The sequence below is a fragment of the Siphateles boraxobius genome, unplaced genomic scaffold (genome assembly GCF_051911475.1).
Source record: "Siphateles boraxobius isolate OS27281-9 unplaced genomic scaffold, OSU_SipBor_1 35, whole genome shotgun sequence".
In the NCBI taxonomy this organism is placed as follows: Eukaryota; Metazoa; Chordata; class Actinopteri; order Cypriniformes; family Leuciscidae; genus Siphateles; species Siphateles boraxobius.
Window position 1 is genome coordinate 2,391,295 of NW_027508975.1, and position 20,214 is coordinate 2,411,508.

At 38.1% G+C, this 20,214-nt stretch overlaps 2 protein-coding genes across 2 annotated transcripts in view; one reads left to right on the forward strand and one right to left on the reverse strand.

The window, feature by feature from the left end:
* ppt1 (palmitoyl-protein thioesterase 1 (ceroid-lipofuscinosis, neuronal 1, infantile)) overlaps window positions 1–20,214 on the forward strand; it is a 356,601-nt gene that overhangs the window by 223,936 nt on the left and 112,451 nt on the right. The gene's annotated exons all lie outside the window — the stretch shown is intronic.
* The window catches only part of sdc3 (syndecan 3), a 36,461-nt gene continuing 16,603 nt past the window's right edge, over window positions 357–20,214 (reverse strand). Inside the window, exons 2-5 of the mRNA XM_077195844.1 lie at window positions 12,073–12,172; window positions 8,414–9,126; window positions 6,470–6,689; window positions 357–4,583 (exon numbers count right to left, since the gene is read on the reverse strand). Of these exons, the coding sequence (XP_077051959.1) occupies window positions 4,417–4,583; window positions 6,470–6,689; window positions 8,414–9,126; window positions 12,073–12,172 (1,200 nt within the window). The 3' untranslated portion in view covers window positions 357–4,416. The remainder of the gene's footprint in view (window positions 4,584–6,469; window positions 6,690–8,413; window positions 9,127–12,072; window positions 12,173–20,214) is intronic.

Sequence of the window (20,214 nt, forward strand, 5' to 3'; positions counted from 1 at the left end):
GCATTTTTACTGGCTAGTCTGTAGACTTAGGTCGTAGCAGCAAAACACTGAGGTGATCATGCTAACTTTCTGACACTGACAGATAATTATCGCAGGCTATCTTTAGTCAAAAGACCGTGACAACGGCCATCTTTAAAGCTCTCTCACTGTACGACGTAGGAATACCGTTTAAGACCCACGAACACAGAAATCGTCAAGATTGGTCATCTTTCGTCTGGGACAGCCCGAAATCGTATAATGTGTAGTGGGCATTAGATGCAGAATTCTGAGCACTTCTTAGTACAGATACAGTAAGAGTAGTATTCTATTCCAAGCATAAGCAACTTCAGGGTTTAAACCAATTAAATCACAGTAGCTACAGAGATAACCAATCAGGTTTTATTTTGAATAGAGTGGCATATTAGTGACAGAATTTTGCCTCTTTATACACAAATCAACCAATGAGGAAAAAAATTAAAAACAAAGAAAAAAACAAAAGTTCTTTTAAAAAAATGTGCATGTATAAAACCACGCTGGGCGACCATCAGACCAGGACCATGCTGGTCTGTGATTGGCACACAGACACAGGAAGGCCCGCCTCATATTTGGCTATGAATAGAAAGAGTTACTGGTAGAAATGAGTAGAAAAGACAGCAATGCAAACTCAAAGTTCCACTGACATCCATAACAGTGCATAACACACAGTGAGCTCCAGCGTTCTGGAATGGACAGGTGGATGTTTGTTGTTGGAAGGTGGGGGATTCACGAGGACATGTGAATGTGTTGCTCACACGATTAGGTTGTGGTGGGGTGAAAGCTGTGAACTTCATTTTGATCGAAATATTAAACCTCCAGCACCAACAGCTTTTTTTTTTATTTACAAATTTTTTTTTTTAAAACAATCATCACGTCTTAATACCTGAATTTCACATACTAATTGTAGGCTTGCAACTATCTGTTTAGCATGTAAGCGTCTGATTAACGTTATTCAAGTCCATATTCCAATTAGACTCTAATGATTGCTGAGGTTTTGTGAGTATTTGTCGTGACGTGTTAGAGCCAGTCTCTTGGACACAAATGAAAACAAATCTTGAACTACTAGATAAAAGATTTTTGTTAATGACCAATTTTAATTACCATTTACTTCTACATTTTTGACCAATTAAATAAAACATGCATTATCGTTTATTTAGAAATAATTATAAATATTAACAATTGCATTTTTGTTGCACTATAATTAGTTCTTTGTTTAGTTGTTAGTTTTGAGAATTAATTTTCATCTTTGTTTTGGTCTAACTGTCAAGATTAAAATGCTTCATGTTTTCCTCATCGTTTTATGTAAACGTTTTTATGCAAATGTAGTTGTGCAATCATTTTATTTTACGTCAACATGCAATGGCATTGCTGCTATTCTTTAGACCTCTACTAAATGGTTCAAGTAGTAAATGTAAATATCAGTAAAAATATCAGTCGTCAAACCAGTTATGGGTCTTCAAACCGATTATCGTCTCCGATCCAAACCGATTATCGTCTCCTTCCAATCTGGTTATCGGTCTCGATCCAAACTGGTTATCGGTCTCGATCCAAACCGATTATTGGCTCAATCCAAACCGATTATCGGTCTCGATCCAAACCCTATTATAGTCTCGATCCAAACCGATTATCGGTCTCGTTCCAATCCAGTTATCAGTCTCGATCCAAACCCGATTATAGTCTCGATCCAAATCGATTATCGCCTCGATCCAAACTGATTATCAGTCTCGTTCCAATCTGGTTATCGGTCTCGATTCAAATCGGTTATCGGTCTCGATCCAAACCGATTATAGTCTCGATCCAAATCGATTATCGCCTCGTTTCAATCCGGTTATCGGTCTTGATCCAAACCGATTATAGTCTCGATCCAAATCGATTATCGCCTCGATCCAAATCGATTATCGGTCTCGTTCCAATCCGGTTATCGGTCTCTAACCTTTACTCAGTGTCCAAGAGACTGGGCCTTACTATAGTAATTTGATCAAAGGTGTGCTGTGATGTGTCAGAAATTCTTCTAGGTCCTATATAATAATAATAATAATAAGGCCGAGGCTGTGATGCTATAGGTAACGTGTTTTGTGTGTTTGTGCAATTGTCAGTGTCATATAGCAATTTAAGTGCAGGGAGAGGAGAGTATGTCCCCACAAAGGAAGAACCATCAGGGAGTGAAACACACTTGCAAATGCATGAAAACAAGCCAATATACACACTCACACACTGTCAGACATGATCATACAGAGTACAATATTCAAGCTACAGGTACTGTTGCACAGGTGTGACATTACAATCTTAGACTGAAGTACAACCACCCTGTATGGGTCTCAAGATTTCCCCCACCTGCCCAAAATGTCCCACAGGCATCTTGAATGTGCTCTTGTACACACACTCAGTCGAATATGCTTGAGTGTAGGTTTCTCACATAAAAAAAACATCACCATGCATTCTAAACGCATGATTTGTGATCAAACAGGAAGCGTTATTCGATGTCACGTTTCAGTGTTATGGCAGCTTTACCCTCAGCGATATGTTTATAAATGGGGGTGGGTATAATCCTCCGTTACTGTGGATATAAAAAGGAAATTTCGGGGACTGTGTGCCGAAACTGCGCACAAGCCGTCCCAGATTCGATATAGTACATTTGCACGTTCAGATATTTAAAATGATATGTGTTAAGACAAGTAATGTCATTTCAGCATTTTGCTAACATCTTGTGCTACATCTGCGAGTAACACTGACATCACACCACATGACATGTCACATACATTCTGAGCATGTCAACCACAGAGTCTGTTGTTGATAGCTTGTTATTGCTAATTCATGCATTTCTAGTCATTTTGTTTTTATGAATGAAATGTATTCTAACATAACACTTTAAAACAAAACAAATTAACCCAGGAAAAAAGTGATAGTAATTCTGAAATCGTACTATTTAAAGGCTTTCAGCTTGGATATCTTTGTTAGATACGCTATTATTCTCCCGAACCGTTAAGTTTACGTTGCATCTGTTACCCACAGCGATAATATTAATATCTCAATCCCCTAATCGCACAAGTTCCCCATCAACATCCGTCTTGAGCATGACTGTCCATCAGGCTTGTTAGTGCGAGTGGAAAGTCTCTATTTGAGAGTGGAAAAGACTGACCTTTCAAAACAAAAAACAGACATTGACTTATGATCGGTGACACACTAAACGCTAAGCATTCAGCATTTCCCCAGGTTTAACTGATAACATTTTTTCCATAACTGCTTTCCAGGTAGATATCGATAGCGCGTGTGTGTGTGTCTATTTTTTACTACAATAGCATGGTTGAAAGCATTACAAACGAAAAAAAGTCAAGTTGATATTTACACCAATAAAACCTTACTGCACAGCTAAATAGATAATATCCTTCACTACGAATATTATGATCACCAATTTCCTTCCATTCAGAGCTGCTGATATATTATTGATTATTACTAATGATTACTAAAGTTTTTATACAGAGCAGAGGAGAGGCTAGTCCTCTGATTCTATGCATGCGCTCCCTCACAGCAAATCTTCAGTGTTTTTAATGTGCTGTGTTGGTGTTTCGGGCTGCCTGCTCCAAACGGAGGGACCATCGTGCCGACACATGCTATCGCCAGCAGAGGGAGTCGGAGTGTGTGTGTGTGTGCGCGTGTGTCTAGGCTGGGGTCACAAGGGCACCTTAGACATACAATCGCACACATATGCGCAAGCACACACACACACACACTCGCTCTGCTCGAGCTCGGTTTCAAGCACCAGGGAAATGGAAGGCACCACACAACGCTGGATCACTGACCTTGGTGACAGAAGAGCATTTCGAGTACAGACTCTACTTCTGCCATGCAACTCTTATTTCTGTTCCTTTTTCTCCCTCTCGTCTGACTAGCACAATCCCTCCATGACCCCCAACTGTGTTCTTTTCCTCTCCCTCATTTTGTTCATGCTGTTTATTCTTTTTTTTGCTCCCATGTTTTCAGTCTGAGAGTAATATTATGCAGGAAACACATCTGAAACGGAGTGTCTTTACAAAAAAAAATAATAATTCTGGTCATAATTCCATAGAACAACAATCCTAAACATATCAATAATAACATGTTCTTAAAAAAGTTTTTTTTCTCATCTGCGTATGTGTAGACTCAAGCCCCGCCCTTGCTGACCCCGCCCCTAGCCCAAGCCCCTCCCACAACCAATTTTTCACTCACAACTTTTTCAGTTTTTTTTTTTTTTGGAAAAGAAAGTTCAGAGTCCGTAGAATGAGAGGCACTCTCATTGGGAAACGAGGGAAGGAAGGGATCAAAGGAAAAGGGGCGAGAAGAAAAGAAAGAGGGGGGGGGCAGGTAGAGACGGGACGAGGTTGGAGAAATGGAGGAAGGTGGAGGAAGGTGAACGTATGGATGTTAGGCGTAGAACTCTTCCTGCTTGTCCGGTTTCTGGTAGGTGACGGTGGCTTGTTTAGGCTCCTCCAATGTGTAGCTGCCTTCATCTTTCTTCTTCATCCTGTAGACGAGTAACATTACGAGGAACGCAGCGAAGAGCGCTCCGACTACACCTCCGACGATCACCGCTGGAGGAAGAACAAGAGACACTGATTACTTACAGCTCTTCAAATTCACATCATTATGAACACTTCAGCAACAATCGCATTCTCTCCCACCATCCATAAATGTGCAAGTGTCATCTCTGCGTCAATGACAAATACAAGTGTTCAAGATAAAGAGAAGGAATTTAAATCACTTTTGAAATCAAGCACTGAAGACTGGAGAAATGATGCTGAAAATTCAGCTTCTCATCACAGGAATAAATTACATTTAAAATATATTCACATGGAAAAGTATAATATTTCACAATATTACAGTTTTTACAGTATTTTTGATTAAATAAATGCAGCCTTGGTGAGCATAAGAGACTTCCTTCTAAAACATCATGACATTGATCCCTTCCTTATTATGTTCATTTTGAAAATCATTCTGAGATTTTAGGGGATGCAATGCCATCAATGAGCACGACTATAAATGAACTCTGAAAGAGACAATCGATATCAGTTTCATTAATGGTTTTGAACCAAACACATTGTGCGATTAAAACCAAACCATCGGAAAGAGTGAGAAATAGAGACACAGACAAACAAACACAAAACACATTTAAATCAAGGCAGGGAGAGTTTTAAATCTCTCTAAAACTAAAGCTTAACTGCGAGAGCGTAAAATACGAGGTATGAGCTAAATCCAAACTAATTTCACGCTATAGCCTGCGACTCCTACGTCTTTACCTATGACCAGGAAGTCTGCAAATACAAAGGCAAACAGTCCTCCAATCAGAATAGCTGAGGAGAGAGAGACAGCATATCAGATGACAGAGAGAGACAGAGGTGCAGCTAAACAAACAGAGGAGAAGGTGAATGTGAACAAGGAAGAAAGACAAGGAGCAGAAGACCGTGAGAGAGAGAGAGAGAGAGAGAGAGAGAGAGAGAGAGGCTCTTGATTGAGATCATGAGAGCCAAGCTGTTCTTAAAGGTACAGTACACCAAAAATAAAGTAAATCAATAAAATTCAACCCAATTTTTGGGTGAACTGTTCCTTTAAACAACTGATACTCTAAACAAAATACTATTGATATTGCTAATAGATAATGACTAAAAAGTTTTGTGAAATGCTATTTCATGCTTGAACATAATATTTACATTACTGTTCAAAATTTTGGGGTTAGTCAAATTTTTTAAGAAAAAAGAAAGAAAAAAAGAAAAATAATTAATACTTTATTCAGCAAGTATGCATTAAATTGATCAAAAGTAACAGTATAGTAAAGAGATTTATATTAATATGAAATATTTCTATTTCAAATAAACACTGTTAATTTGAACTTTTTATTTTTCAAAGAATACTGAAGACATTTTTATCATGGTTTCCACAAAAATATGAAGCAGCACAACTGTTTTTAAAATTTATAATAAACGGAAATGTTTCTTGAGCAGCAAATCATCATATCAGAATGATTTCTGAAGGATCATGTGACACTGAAGACTGGAGTAATGATGCTGAAAATTCAGCTTTGACCACAGGAATAAATTACATTTTAAAATATATTCAAATAGTTAGCCTATATAATATTTCACAAGTTACTGTATTTTTGATCAAATAAATAATGCAGCTTTGGTTAACATAAGAGACATCTCTCAAAAAGACTAAAGGAATCTTACTAAACCCCAAACCTTTGCGTGTCTTTGGCTTAATAATAATCCCAACAAAGTGTTTCCTACAGTTCAGTGTGATCTGTTTATTTGCATCGCCTCTAATCTCATAAGCTACAGGGAGACAGACAAAAAATATGTACAGAAAAATAGAAAATGAAAGATATATACGAGACAAAAAGACAGACAAAGGCAAAAAGTGAAAAAAGGCAGGATAGCCTGAAGTGGGTTGAGAAGGTGTTTTAACGTATCTCATCTCTCACCTATCAAGACCTCCTTCCTCTCGAGGATGTTCTTCTGTGGAAGTTGAGCAGCAGAGCTTCCGGCAGCATCTACGGTGTTCCCGCTCAGATCCGGTTCTCCAGCTGCTCTTCCTCGACCGAGCTCGTTGCCTTGGACAACTTCAGTCTCGCGGATCTCAAAATCACCACTTGGACCTGGTCCTGCAACTTCATTATTTATAGTTTCATCTGTTGTTTGTGTCTAAATGAGGAAGACGAGAAAAAAAGCAAAAGATGATCATAACCTTTCACAATTGCACAATAGATCATGTGTAGCTGAAAAGAACATTTCTAGGGAAGCAGAGCAAAAACTGCTGACTGACCGTCCTGTAAAAGTGCTTGGTTTTGAATGCATTATAAATCTGGATTGTGAGAGTAGAAATAGCAAAATTGTCTAAATCATCTGACGAACATATGATTTTGATGCAATAAATGCACAAACTAAATGAATGGCATTCATTCACAGATGACATTCATAAGCACAAATAATACAAATAATTTTTTTCTTTGTCTTAAATGTCCAAAACGTTTTTGGGGCCACTGTATTTGAACCCAATGTGAATGAGAGAATGCTTACAGAGCAAAAGTGTTAATGTAAACAGCAATAATGTAATTAGGGATTGACCATATATTGGTACCATATCAGTTATTAGGCAATATGATTTTTCCCCCCAATTAATCTATATCTTCCGACATTGGATACTTAACTGTGCATTTCCACTATTTTTACATCGAGTTTACCTCGCCATTATCTAACGCTCACTGAAACGCTCACTAGCATATTTTTAAATCTGTACTTTATAATGTTGTGATGCCTAAATTCTTACTTCTATTGGCTGGAATTTACATATTGGCGCATCCTTGCTTGGAATATTATTTATTCGTTATTTTATTTATGAATTTATTTAAAGACAAATACAATAATAGAACATTTTAATACCTGCCATTTTTTACAAATAATTAGTGGCATATCTGTATTCCCAAAATGTTCATATCGGTGCAGCCTTACATGGAATGTTATTTTTTATTTTATTTAAGACATATAGATAATATACAATTTTAATATCTACCATTTATTGAAAATATTTACTGGCCTATCTGTATTGGCTAGAATTTTCATATGGGTGTATCCTTACTAACTAGTTAGTTAGTTAGTTGGTAACTAACTAACTAATCAACCAACTAACTAATTAACTGACCAAGCAACTAACCGAAAAACAAACAAACAAACAAAAACAAACAAACAAACTAATTAACTAAGTAACTAATTAACAAACTAAATTACCAACCAACTAACCAACCAACTAACTAACTAACTAACTAACTAACTAACTAACTAACTAACTAACTAACTAACTAACAAACTGACCAACCAACTAACCAACAAACAAACAAACTAAGTAACTAACCAACAAACTAACTAAATTACCAACCAACCAACCAACTAACTAACCAACCAACCAACCAACTAATAAACTGACCAACCAATTAACCAACTAACCAAAAAACAAAAAAAAACAAAAAAACTAAGTAACTAACCAACAAAATAACTAAATTACCAACCAACTAACAAACTGACCAACCAACTAACCAACAAACAAAAACAAACAAACAAAGTAACTAACCAACAAACTAACTAAATTACCAACCAACCAACTAAGCTGACCAACCAATTAACCAACAAACAAACAAAAACAAACAAACAAACTAATTAACTAAGTAACTAACCAACAAACAAACAAAATTACCAACCAACTAACCAAACAACTAACTAACTAACTAACTAACTAAATGTACCAACTAACTAACAAACTAACTTACCAACTAACTAACTAACTAACTAACTAACTAACTAACTAACTAACTAACTAACTAACTAACTAACTAACTGTCTATTTAGAGTTTAAATTAATCCACATATCCCACCTGTGTGCTGGAGCTCATGAGCGAGCGAGTGCTGCTCTCAGTCGGGGCGGCTCTACTCGCTGTAGTCTGTGGTTGCCGGGGTCGTACAGGGGCGGGGCTTGGCGTGGTCTGTGGTTGCCGGGGTCGTACGGGGGCGGGGCTTGGGGTGGTCTGTGGTTGCCGGGGTCGTACAGGGGCGGGGCTTGGCGTGGTCGGGGCAGGACGGGCTCTGGTTGGTTTAGCAGTGGTGGACGAAATGGTGGTGGGCATAACCTCAGCGGTTGTGATGTCATTAGTTGTGGTCTCTGGTGCGCTGGATGGCTCAAACATCATGGTTTCTGTAGTAATGTACAGATCGTCCTCTTCCTCCAGGTCAGTAGTGGCCACTGTAGTCTCATCCAGACTGGTGAATGAGTTCCCGAACACTTCAGGAACATCAGTCAACCACGGTGCAACCGTAGCCTTCGACCTCTCTTGGTCCAACCTTATTTCCGTCACGGATTCCTGTTGTCTATCCTCTTCCTCAATCTCCTTCATCTCCGGTTTGCTGTCTGTGTCTCCATCTTGTCCCAGGCCGCTCTCTCGCTCCAGCTCAGGTACAGGTGGGCGGCTGGGCTCGGCGGCGGGGGGAGCCGAAGGGGCGGGGCCTGTGGCCTGTGTGGTGGAAAGTGGGAGGGGCTCCTTTGTAGTGAAAGCCACACTTGTTGCACTCGGACGAACATACATATCTGGAACTGAAAGAGAAGAGAAAGAGCTATGAAAACACTGGAGGAGATCAATACTCTCAGCCATTTTAGACCGTGTTAATGTGTCATATGATACCTAGCGCAAGCGTCTGCAAGTCTTCAAAGCAACCTTTAGATTGGTCAGCACAGGAATGTGAACATCCCCATGGCAACACATGAATAAAATATCAATAACCTTGGTAAGAAATACACAAGCGCACACACTAGATAAAGAGAACAAAGCAAACAGCACTGCAACACACAAACTCTCCTCATAAAGCACACACACACACAGATGGTGGTTTTTAACTACAGGCACTTTTATGTCCCACGGGTTGATTTTTATTAAAGCAAACTGATTTCAACAGATAAAAGATTTTTTTCTTTCTATTAAATGAAGGCCACATTAGAAACTTTGCCTCCATTGTTTATTTTTTGCTGCTTTTCAAATGCGTTTTATGTGTAGATTTTACCGTTTATCCTTGACCTCAAATTGTGAAAATCCATCATAATAAATATATTTTAAAAACTATGATAATCTAAACAAAGGGTAAAATAATCAAAACAACACATCAATATTTATTGTGTGAAGATATTGTTTTTATATTATTAGTTATATTATCTAATTTTTTACATAAATTATTATTATATGTTTGATGTAATTTCCAACACAACCAGTTTTCCCATTGATAGTTATGTTAGTGTAAAGGATTTTTTTTACATATGTATTGATTTTTTCCCCTTTTTTTCCTGTTATATTCAAATTATGCACAAAAAATAAAAAAATCCTGTATTTAGTAGACATAAAATGGTAGCTATGAAAAACAGCCATTTACTCCATTTTAGTCCAAACCAGTTATTTTTTATATTTTTATTATATTTAATTCATTATTATATCTTATAATAGTTAAAGCTGCAGTCCATAGTTTTCCCTCTTTTTCGCCATCTCTGTTCGAAATCTGCAATTGCAGTTATTCGTGAAATCATCAACTGTACGTGGGTTGTGGCTCGGCACGGCACAGCGCGGATGAATCTGATGTTTTGAGGATACTGTGCGACTGTCAGTCGCCGGGGCCAGTGTGGATACTGTCATTCAGAATCACAGATTATACTTTTTGGAAGTATGACCAACATAAGTTTCACCGGAAAATGTCCTCTGAACAAATAACATCCACTTTTGTTCTGAACAACTAAGGGGAAAAAAGCATCGCAGTAAATTGCGCTGATTAAATCTGACGATTGCTTATCATATGTCAAACCGTGCAAATTATACTTTGTTCTCAGATTGTTAATGTTAACAACATTAGCATTGTGTGACTACATTTAATGCCCTTCGGATATTATACTTTTTTTTTTTTTTCGCATGGGCCGGTTGCAGTCTCTTTTTTTCTGTAACCAGTCCGAAGTCCAAAGTCTTTTGCATTTTACAGCATTTGCATTTGACTCTCCAATTGTAACCGCTGGTAATTGTCGTTTGAACCTTTCTGGATCCGCCATCAAATTAATACGTTTTTTTATTATATCAAGTGCTTTGAGAAAAGGAGAAAAGTGCTGTCTATAAATGACGTAAATACATGCTCGAATTTCCCGCGGAAATCTACCAGTACCACTGGAATTAAAAACATTATTACAAGCTTATCGTTTTGAATTGAGCTACGGCAAGCAGAGAGTTTTGAACACTGGCTGGATATGTACTTGCTCAAAAATGTATATTGGATCATTTTTGACCCAAAAAAGTTACAGACTGGAGCTTTAAATGAAACTAAAATTATAAAAAAAACATTTTTGTTGCTTTAAATAAAATAAAAAACAACAAAATCACTAAAACTTTAACTAAAATGAAAATGAAAATGGAAAATATATATATTTATATATAAAAAAAGAAATTCTATATGAATCAAAACTATAAATTACTCTAAAATAGCACTATTCCAAAATTGTTTAAAATGTAATTTCCACCACAGAATTTTATCAAATACATAAAAACTGAAATTACATTGTGGCGGTAATGTTCATGATTTCCAAGTCTCCAGTGATATATTAATGTTTGCTATTAAATAAAGTTAGTGGCCAAATTTTAAAAAATTTGTGAAAAGTGTGTTTGAAGAGTTTATTTTCTAAGCATCCACAGGGAACAAAGTGCACAGAAGAAACACCCAAACACTAGCGGATATTGGCTGTCCACACCCAGATTCCTGCTGATTAACTGATCTTATTTACAGTAATCTGATTACTGAGGATCAGATGATCACACACACACACACACACACACACACACACACACACACACACACACACACACACACACACACACACACACACACACACACACGTTGTGTTTTCCCCTTACACTAACCCGACCCCTGAATCTACCCATCACACAAAACTTTCTGCATTTTTACATTTTCAAAAAACATAATTTAGTATGATCTATAAGCAGTTTTCCTCATGGGGACCAAAAACAAACAAACAAACAAGGATTTTGGATATTGCCATCCTTGTAGGGACATTTGATGTAGGCTTTACCAGGACAACACACTCACACTCACGAAGAAGTGCTTTTTATGTACAAGAAAAGGAGGTTCTATTTTACTGTCGGTCTGTAGGCTTCAGTTAAACAGAGGCTAAAATAACTGTATGAAGTTGTGGGAGGAATGTGAAGGAGAAAGACAGAGAGAGAGAGAGAGAGAGAGATAGAGAGATAGAGAGAGAGAGAGAGAGAGAGAGAGATAGAGAGATAGAGAGATAGAGAGAGAGAGAGAGAGAGAGAGAGAGAGAGAGAGAGAGATAGAGAGAGAGAGAGAGAGAGAGAGAGAAGATGAAGGCGTTGAGTTGTGAGAATTATACCAGCTGGTGAGGGGATTGGAAGTCCGGGATGGACTTATAAACAAGACAGCTGTGACCTCGTAATGAGTGATTCACACGTCACAAACACAACACACACATCACACTCACAGCCAGAGCCGGATCCAGAAGAGAAGTCTTCGTCATCATATAACTCATCTCCATCTCCAGAGCTCTCCGTGTCGCTCAGTCGAGATGAGCTGCGCTGGGCCTGAAAACAGAGAAAACCAAGTCAGAAATGTTTGTGACGTCACCAGAAGTGGAATGATTATATTTCAAAACCAATATTATATTTACAGTATGTGTGTGTGAGTGTGTTTGTTCATGTGTAAGTGTGAAGGGGTCTTGTGTGAGGAGCCGTTTCATCGAGAGGCCCGTTGCTAGGGGCAACACTTGCATTTAACCCAATTTCTTAAATAGGGATGAAAATTCAGCAGAAAAAGAGCTCCAGACTGTCCTCAGACCCAATGTGTCATATAAAATAGAAAACTGTGGTCATAATAATGCTGTGGTATAATGCTTAACAAATTCCATTATATAACAACGCAAACAAATCCGTTTAAAAAAGTTTTAGAGGCTGTTTTTGGCAAGAAACATGTCAGCGAACCTGTTATGCCATTGATTTTGTTCTCTACTAAAATAGGTTTTTATGCTTCAATGTTCAAAACACATAATTTTTCACATTTTCTCCATTGTTGCAGCTCCTCTCTTCCCAGTCTGTCAGTAACGCTCTGTTTAGTTCCTGTCTCTATGAAGCTCCTCCTTCTGAAAAGCGCACTGTGCTCTGATTGGTCGGCTGGACCAGTGTGTTGTGATTGGTCAACTGCTTCAAGTGTATTTGGGAAATCTCCCACCAGTTTCAACACACTACTAACTAACTCAACCAGGCCCCGTGCCTTTATTCAGCGTATGAATTATTTAAATGAGGAATATTGTGAGGTGTTTGTTCCAGGAAGAAAACTCAAGACTACAATGGAGGCTGTAAAAGCTCTACACTCCTTGTCTGTATCATTCTTTGCTCTTGTGGTCTCTTTCCTTCCCCCCACTCTCATGATTGGTTGATCTCCATCCCGCCAACACCCCATAAATACTTAAACCCAAAAACCGACCCCATGCCCTCCCTGTAACCCCCCATAAACACACACACACACACACACACACACACACTTGCTCAAAAACTGCTCTCAGTCATCAGCATGCACCGAAGCTAAAGTGCATCACACACAAACAGACACACAGTTATGATTGTGCCCAGTTCTATATCTTGCTTAATTACACACACACATAATGTCTGTATATGTGTAAGCATATGTCATTCACTGTGCACTCAGAACTAACTGAGATACAAATTAAAAATATATACATACATACATACATATAAAAATTATATAATATGGAATTGTGTATATAATATGGAAATATGGAAATGTTTTTAGAAATGTCTTATTCTCACCAAGGGCTGCAGTCACATAAAAAGACTGGTACAGTAAAAAAGCAGTAATATCACAAAATAGTATTAAAATTTAAAATTACTGTTTTCCATTTGAAAATATTTGAAGATGTAATTTATTCCTGTGATCAAAGCTGAATTTTCAGTGTCACATGATCCTTCAGAAATCATTCTAATATGATGATTTGATGCTCAAGAAACATTTATTATTATTATTATTATTATAATCAATTTTGAAAACAGCTCAAAACAGCTGCTTCATATTTTTGTGTAAACTGTGGATTCTTTTTGGAATAGAAAGTTCAAAAGTACAGCATTTTGTAAAAGAAATCATTTGTAACATTACAAATGTAAATTTTTTGATCAATGTTTTTTTTTACTAAAATATGTGAACTACATTAACAAATGCCACAGATTTCCACAAACATGTTGAAGCAAAGATCATGTTTGAAATTAAATGAAGTCATTTATTCCCTGAATAGTGTTTCAGATCAAATAAAATAAATGTATTTATAGTTCATTGATTCATAAACAATCTTTTATTTAAGAGACAAGGTAGTTAAAGCCAGATCAAAACGGACATTTAAATCATCACGATATTCATGATATATAATGTTATTTCACAAGCAAAATCACTGACTATTTCAGCAGCTCTAATACACCAGCAAACTGAAGTGATTCCAAGTACTATTCTAGCCATTTTATCAACTAAAACAGTTCCTAATGGTGCTATGGATTCATGCTGATCTTTTTTTAAACACAAAGTGCATGTGAACACCAGGGAATCAGATCCAACTGTGCCTCAAGCTGAACAGCTATTAACCACAGGCCATTCAGCAAATGCAATCAAGTCTAATGCGATTTCCTCTCCAACCTGTACAACACTCAGAAATACATGCTGGAGACACACCGGATCTCATTCCCAAATCCTTGCAGAATCTGCTGCAGGAGAAGCGAGAGTCAGGCCGTGTGCATATTTGGAAAGACTGTGTGTTTGTGGACGTCTGCGTATCCTCCCCTGTAATGGTGGGGTTGGTTTGTGGTGTAATTCGGTCTACGATATGATTAAGGGGTAGAATACTGTGTGTGTGTGTGTGTGTGTGCGTGCGTAATGACCTCATTATAAGAGTTAAACACACATATGTGAATGAATGCACATCTACATGTGCCACTTACACACTCACGATTACACATTACAGCATCTCCGCCTATAAAACATCTGACCCTCAAGTTTAAACTTTGTCTCTTGAAATGTGCGTTATACTGAAGTGGACAGCTGTTTCTTTGGGACAATCCTTAATCCAACCAGCAAGTGATCCCATAATCCCACGGGATTAGGACCATGTCGGATGCCCATGTGAGTAAGACGCCTGTGTGTCAGTATAAGAGCTCCTCCGTTGCACAGTATTTAGCATTTATGATGCTGTGACAAAATCTGACCCTGGTTTAATCAACAGAGCTGGGTACATAACCATATTTTTTAAAAATTAAATATATAATTTCCCACTTCTGTAATTTGACATATTTGAGAGTAAAATAGGATATTCAATGAGAAACAAATCTAGGCTGGAGCTAGATTTTATTCATCTGGAATTGATTGGGTTGTGGAAAGTGACCGGTGTTTGGACGGTTGAAATATAAAAAAAAAGATTATACACTACCATGCACATACACGCACACAGTGTTTTTTTATGTATATTTTATGTATATGTATATATATATATATATACAAATAAAAAAAATACAATTTTGCCTCGTGTTCCCTGTAAGAGTATTTTTTTACGTAAACTCCAACATAAAACATCGGCTTCCATGTTATAAGAGAAATGTATTTTTTTTCAATAAATCAAAGATGAGGAGTTAAGGCAGCTTTGGGTTGGGTTTTCCAAGCGTGATGTTGGCAAAGTGTCTAGAAAGCTTTCTGCTGAGAAGTTGCCATGGAAACACTTTCACGGTATATTATCCGAGTCATGACCGTTCTTCCCACACGACAGCCAGTCTACAAACATCACTGCCGTCTGGGAGAACAGCGTAAACTCGCGGCAGCGTGTGCGTAACATGACCGCTTTCACGTGGACTCGTAATAAACTCAAAAGTGCAGATGGAGTGGTTCAAGTGCGCAGTGTTTGTGAAGTTTCAAGGATGTTACTGTGTGTGTGTGTGTGTGTGTGTGTGTGTGTGTGTGTGTGTGTGTGTGTGTGTGTGTGTGTGTGTGTGTGTGTGTGAGAATGAAGTCTTTCTCCTCGCAGGCAGATGGGGCTTCCTGCAGATCATAACTTCTCTTGTGTTTCTAAGAAACTTTTCAAAGGCGCAAAAAAATGCAGCCAGGGGCTAGGGAATGGCCAGCCTTTGTGCGTATGTGGGTGTGTATGTAAGGGCGAGTGTGTGTGGCCCGTCTTTGTGATTATGAACAATCCTCCCCCTATCCCAGAATCCCCTGCTGTACTCAGTGTGTGTGTGTGTGTGTGTGTGTGTGTGTGTGTGTGTGTGTGTGTGTGTGTGTGTGTGTGTGTGTGTGTGTTTGAACTTCTGTATGTGCCCGGAGATCCACATTTCCCATATCTTTGGGGACAATCTCAATTTTGCTGCACAAATAAAAAGAAGGATAAGGTACATAGAAGCGAGGGAACATGGGCAATGGCAGGATTCCTGGAACAGCAGAAGCTGAAAGTGCAATTGGAGCAATTCTGAACTATTATGGAGAGTTGTTGCTCGGTAACTGCATACCTGACTTGAGTACAGAAGTGGATGAGAAACGCTGTGGAAATCTGGTCCGGTGTCAAGTATTTAATAGCATCTACCGCCACTGACGACACTACAGAATCATACTTTCCAACAAAGGCGTTTGCATGTTATGTCATGAGATCGTGACACAACATGATATTATGTTCATGGCTCAACATGTCTTTAAATGGCGTGAGGTGAGTAAAGTAAACAGACAGAGGTTTGATTTCAACGGTAAACGACACGTTTAGACACGTACTCAAACCCGTATGCGATTGAAACGTTCACATGAACACCTACACAGTCGATACACACCCCGTTGTAGTTCCTGTGTATGTACAGGTGTGTACATGCATTTCCTCGTCTTTTATCTATGGATTGTTAGGCAACGTGAAGTAGAGAGATATCAAATGAATCCTGTTATTCAGCAAGGACGCACTAAAGTGATCAAATGTGACAATTAAAATTACATTTATAATGGTAAACATTGTTCTATTTCAAATAATTGCTTTTTTTAAAACTTTTTATTAATCAAAGACTCCTGAAAAAATGTGTATCTCGGTTTCAAAACATTAACTATTTTCACACAATTGACATAATTTTCCATTATTTATGAGACCATGGCTGCAACTGAAAATCACATACTTCCTTACTATGTAGTAGGCGAAAAAGAGTATGTGACAAAAGTAGTATGTCCGAATTCACAGGCTGAGATTCGTGTGCATACAATGGACACTTTACTATCCCATGAGGCCACGGGAGAGGATTTGTAAATGACAGTGAAGCGACGCAACTGACGGTGGTAGTTCACATGACAATGACAACATAACGAATGTAGTACATACTGATTACATTCATTTATACAATGGTCTGAGTGAATACCCGATTCTGATTGGCTGCAGGGTGTCCGTTAAAAAGTGATAGAGGACACCTAGTAAAGGAGTTCTGGTGAAACTCACTGTTTACCATTCGAAATTAGTAAATAAATGCGATGGCTACATCAGCTGAGAGTAACCATAGCAACAGGCAGTCAAAGTATCCGTTTACAATTTAAAAAAACTGAAGGGTTTACGAACTGAGCGGACTATAAATATCTCCGGTTGCTAAATAAACCGTCAGCCGTAACCAGGGAATCCAAGTTATTGTTTGTGAAAACTTTAGATTTCGATTGTAAAACTAATTAAAATATAAACTAATGTTTTAAAAATGTGTTATTTGGCAAGTGACCATGGTATAAGCGGGTTAATGCCCTTTGAGGTGTGCATTGGCAACCGTCCTCCGCGCACGCCTCGCCGTCGTCCATTAATACCTGACAATGGACACCTCGTCGGGCATTAACCCTTACATTACACACATTCATACTATATAAAACATACTTTTTTAGTCGAAGTTTTGGACGCAGCCTTCGCTTCCCTGATTTCCTGATTTGGTTCAAAATGTTGCAATTTTATTAAACTTACCCACATTCAAGTGTTAAAATGCATGAAGCTAGAATGAAATGTTTTTTTTAAGCAGAAGCTCTGTTCTTTCTTTTTGAGATACTGCATGGTCAAATATACATATAACAAAATATTCTGGCGGTCATTAAACTTTTGAGAAAATGATACAAAAAAATTCTAGCGGTGGCTTGTAAAGCATGATTAAAATCTGATTAAGACAATGATTTTATAATGTGGATAGAGGAAAGAAAAGTGGATGACATTCAAATCCAGTTGCTTCACCACCACAGATTATGTTCCATGTCATTTAGTGAAATCCAGTACAGTAATTGCAGGGACTATCCTGCTTGAGTAACTTGGGGTCACAAGTCTTACTTAAGGTTTCAGTAATGACAGGGCATCTGTCTAACGCTCCATTTCAGAATCCGTGAGCTCTGGGTTTCCAGCCCACACCATTAACCTTCACTCAACCATCATGTGATGAGCGTGTCTGTGCATGTACATTATAAATGAAAGTCACATTTGCTTCAGAATGAGACTCATCTGACCAGAATTCAGATCAGGGTCATCATCCCACCCATTAAAAAAACATCAGGTTAAAGCAGGAATGAAGTTGCCGGACAAACACTCCTTCCTTTTCCACAGCGTATGATAAAAAAGGAGCGTGCGGAATGTGTTTATTTAAAGGAGTGCAAACATGCAGCGAACGCGATCAGGAAAGCAGTGGACTGTTCTCTCTCAACCTTATCTCTCTCTCCAAATACAGGTCTCTGGACGAAATGGCCCCTGAAACAAAAAATTCAAATCTATTTACTGAAAAAAAAAACTGTAGTGAATATGTCGGTAATTAGCAAAGATGTTTTGTATTTGGGCTCCACTAGTATAGGTTTTCTTGCTTGAAAGTTTAATAAAACAAAATTTTTTATATATTATCCATTTTGCAGCTCCTCTCTTCCCAGTCTGTCAGTAACGCTCTGTTTAGTTCCTGTCTCTATGAAGCCCCTCCTTCTGAAAAGCACATTGATGTGCTCTGATTGGTCGGTGGATCAGTGTGTTGTGATTGATCAATTGCTTCCAGTGTGTTTGGGCAATGTACCGCCCCTTACCATAACCGCCCGTCTCAACACACTACTAACTAACTCAACCAGGCCCCGCCCCTTTATTCTGCGTATTAATTATTCAAATGAGCAATATTGTGACTTGTTCGTTCCCGGAAGAAAACTCAAGATTGCAATGGAGGCTATGATGGATTTTTAAATTAATCATAACTAATATTTATTTTTCTTGCAGGAATAACATTCATATGCTTTTGAATCCTAAATGTTTCTAAACCCTTTGGTATAAACTCAAGACTGAGTGCGTGTAAGTGAAATCATGTCTGGATATAAACAAAAAGGGGAACTGTAACTAGACAGATATCTAACTTTATAAACTCGTCATTAAAGAACAAAGTGAAGAAATCAAGAAAACAGAGTTTGCTTTTACCTAGTAACAGAAGGGTTTGCATATGAAGAACCAATCAAATTGTAGGGTAATTATGTAATGTATCATGTCATTTTCACCATGCTCCTATTCTATAAAAACTGTTGTATTCTTCATGATTTAATTTGTGATTAATGCATATTTGAAGGCATTTTCTGGAGTCTGTTTAGTTATGTCTGTGCAGAAAGTTAGGGTTAGGGGACTCAGCCGGCGTCGACGAGGAGACGCGCTAGAGTATAAATATTTTTGAACGGGGACGTCGATTGTAGACGAGACTCAGATTCAGGAAAACTAACAGCGATTGGAGACGTTCGGGGACGTCGATTAGTAGACGAGACAGGTCAGGTGCGAAAGAAGAAAACATCTACCACAAGGTCTTTCAGGGAGTTCAGAAACTGACACTGATAAAGAGAATAACTCCCGCTGGAGGGACTTTGCAGAGGTTTTTCATCCTCAAACAGCAACATTACACACTAAAGAAAGTTGAGCATTTGAAAAAGCATAATCGGTCCGCTTTAAAAAAGATCCTGCTCATATGAATAATTCCTCATGATTTGGACATCACCTGTCACTTCTCACCAGATGAACCCGATTCTCTCTCTCTCTATTAATATAGATATTAAACAGAGTTGGGCTGAGGCTGCAGACTTGACGGACTCCTTTAGTTTGACTGAAATAATCAGTACGTTTGTCATTAACCTTAACACTGCTTTTGTTCCCATTGTATGTCCTTTATGATGTCATATGTCCATCCTCCTATTCCACTTTGGATTAGTTTTAGGAAAAGTCCATTATGCCATACCGAATCAAAGGCTTTTTTTTGTGTGTGTAAATGTGATTTGATGTTCTCGGTTTAGGCACAAATCCAATTTGAGAATTATTAAGAATCTTGTGTTCTTGGATGAACTGAACTAATCTGTCCTTGATGATGGAGCAGAAGAGTTTTCCCAGGTTGTGATGCCCCATTTAATTATTTGGGTCGTACTTCTCACCAAATTTTCTTTCCAGATCTCAGGAAAGTGTCCTGATTTTAATAAAAAATTGAATAATTTCCGAATTGCATCTTCCGGTTTCCATCTCATTAGATATTAAATCCCCGCCACAGGATTTCATCTTGTCTTTCAGTTAATAAATACGGGCAGGTCTAAATGGTTTAGC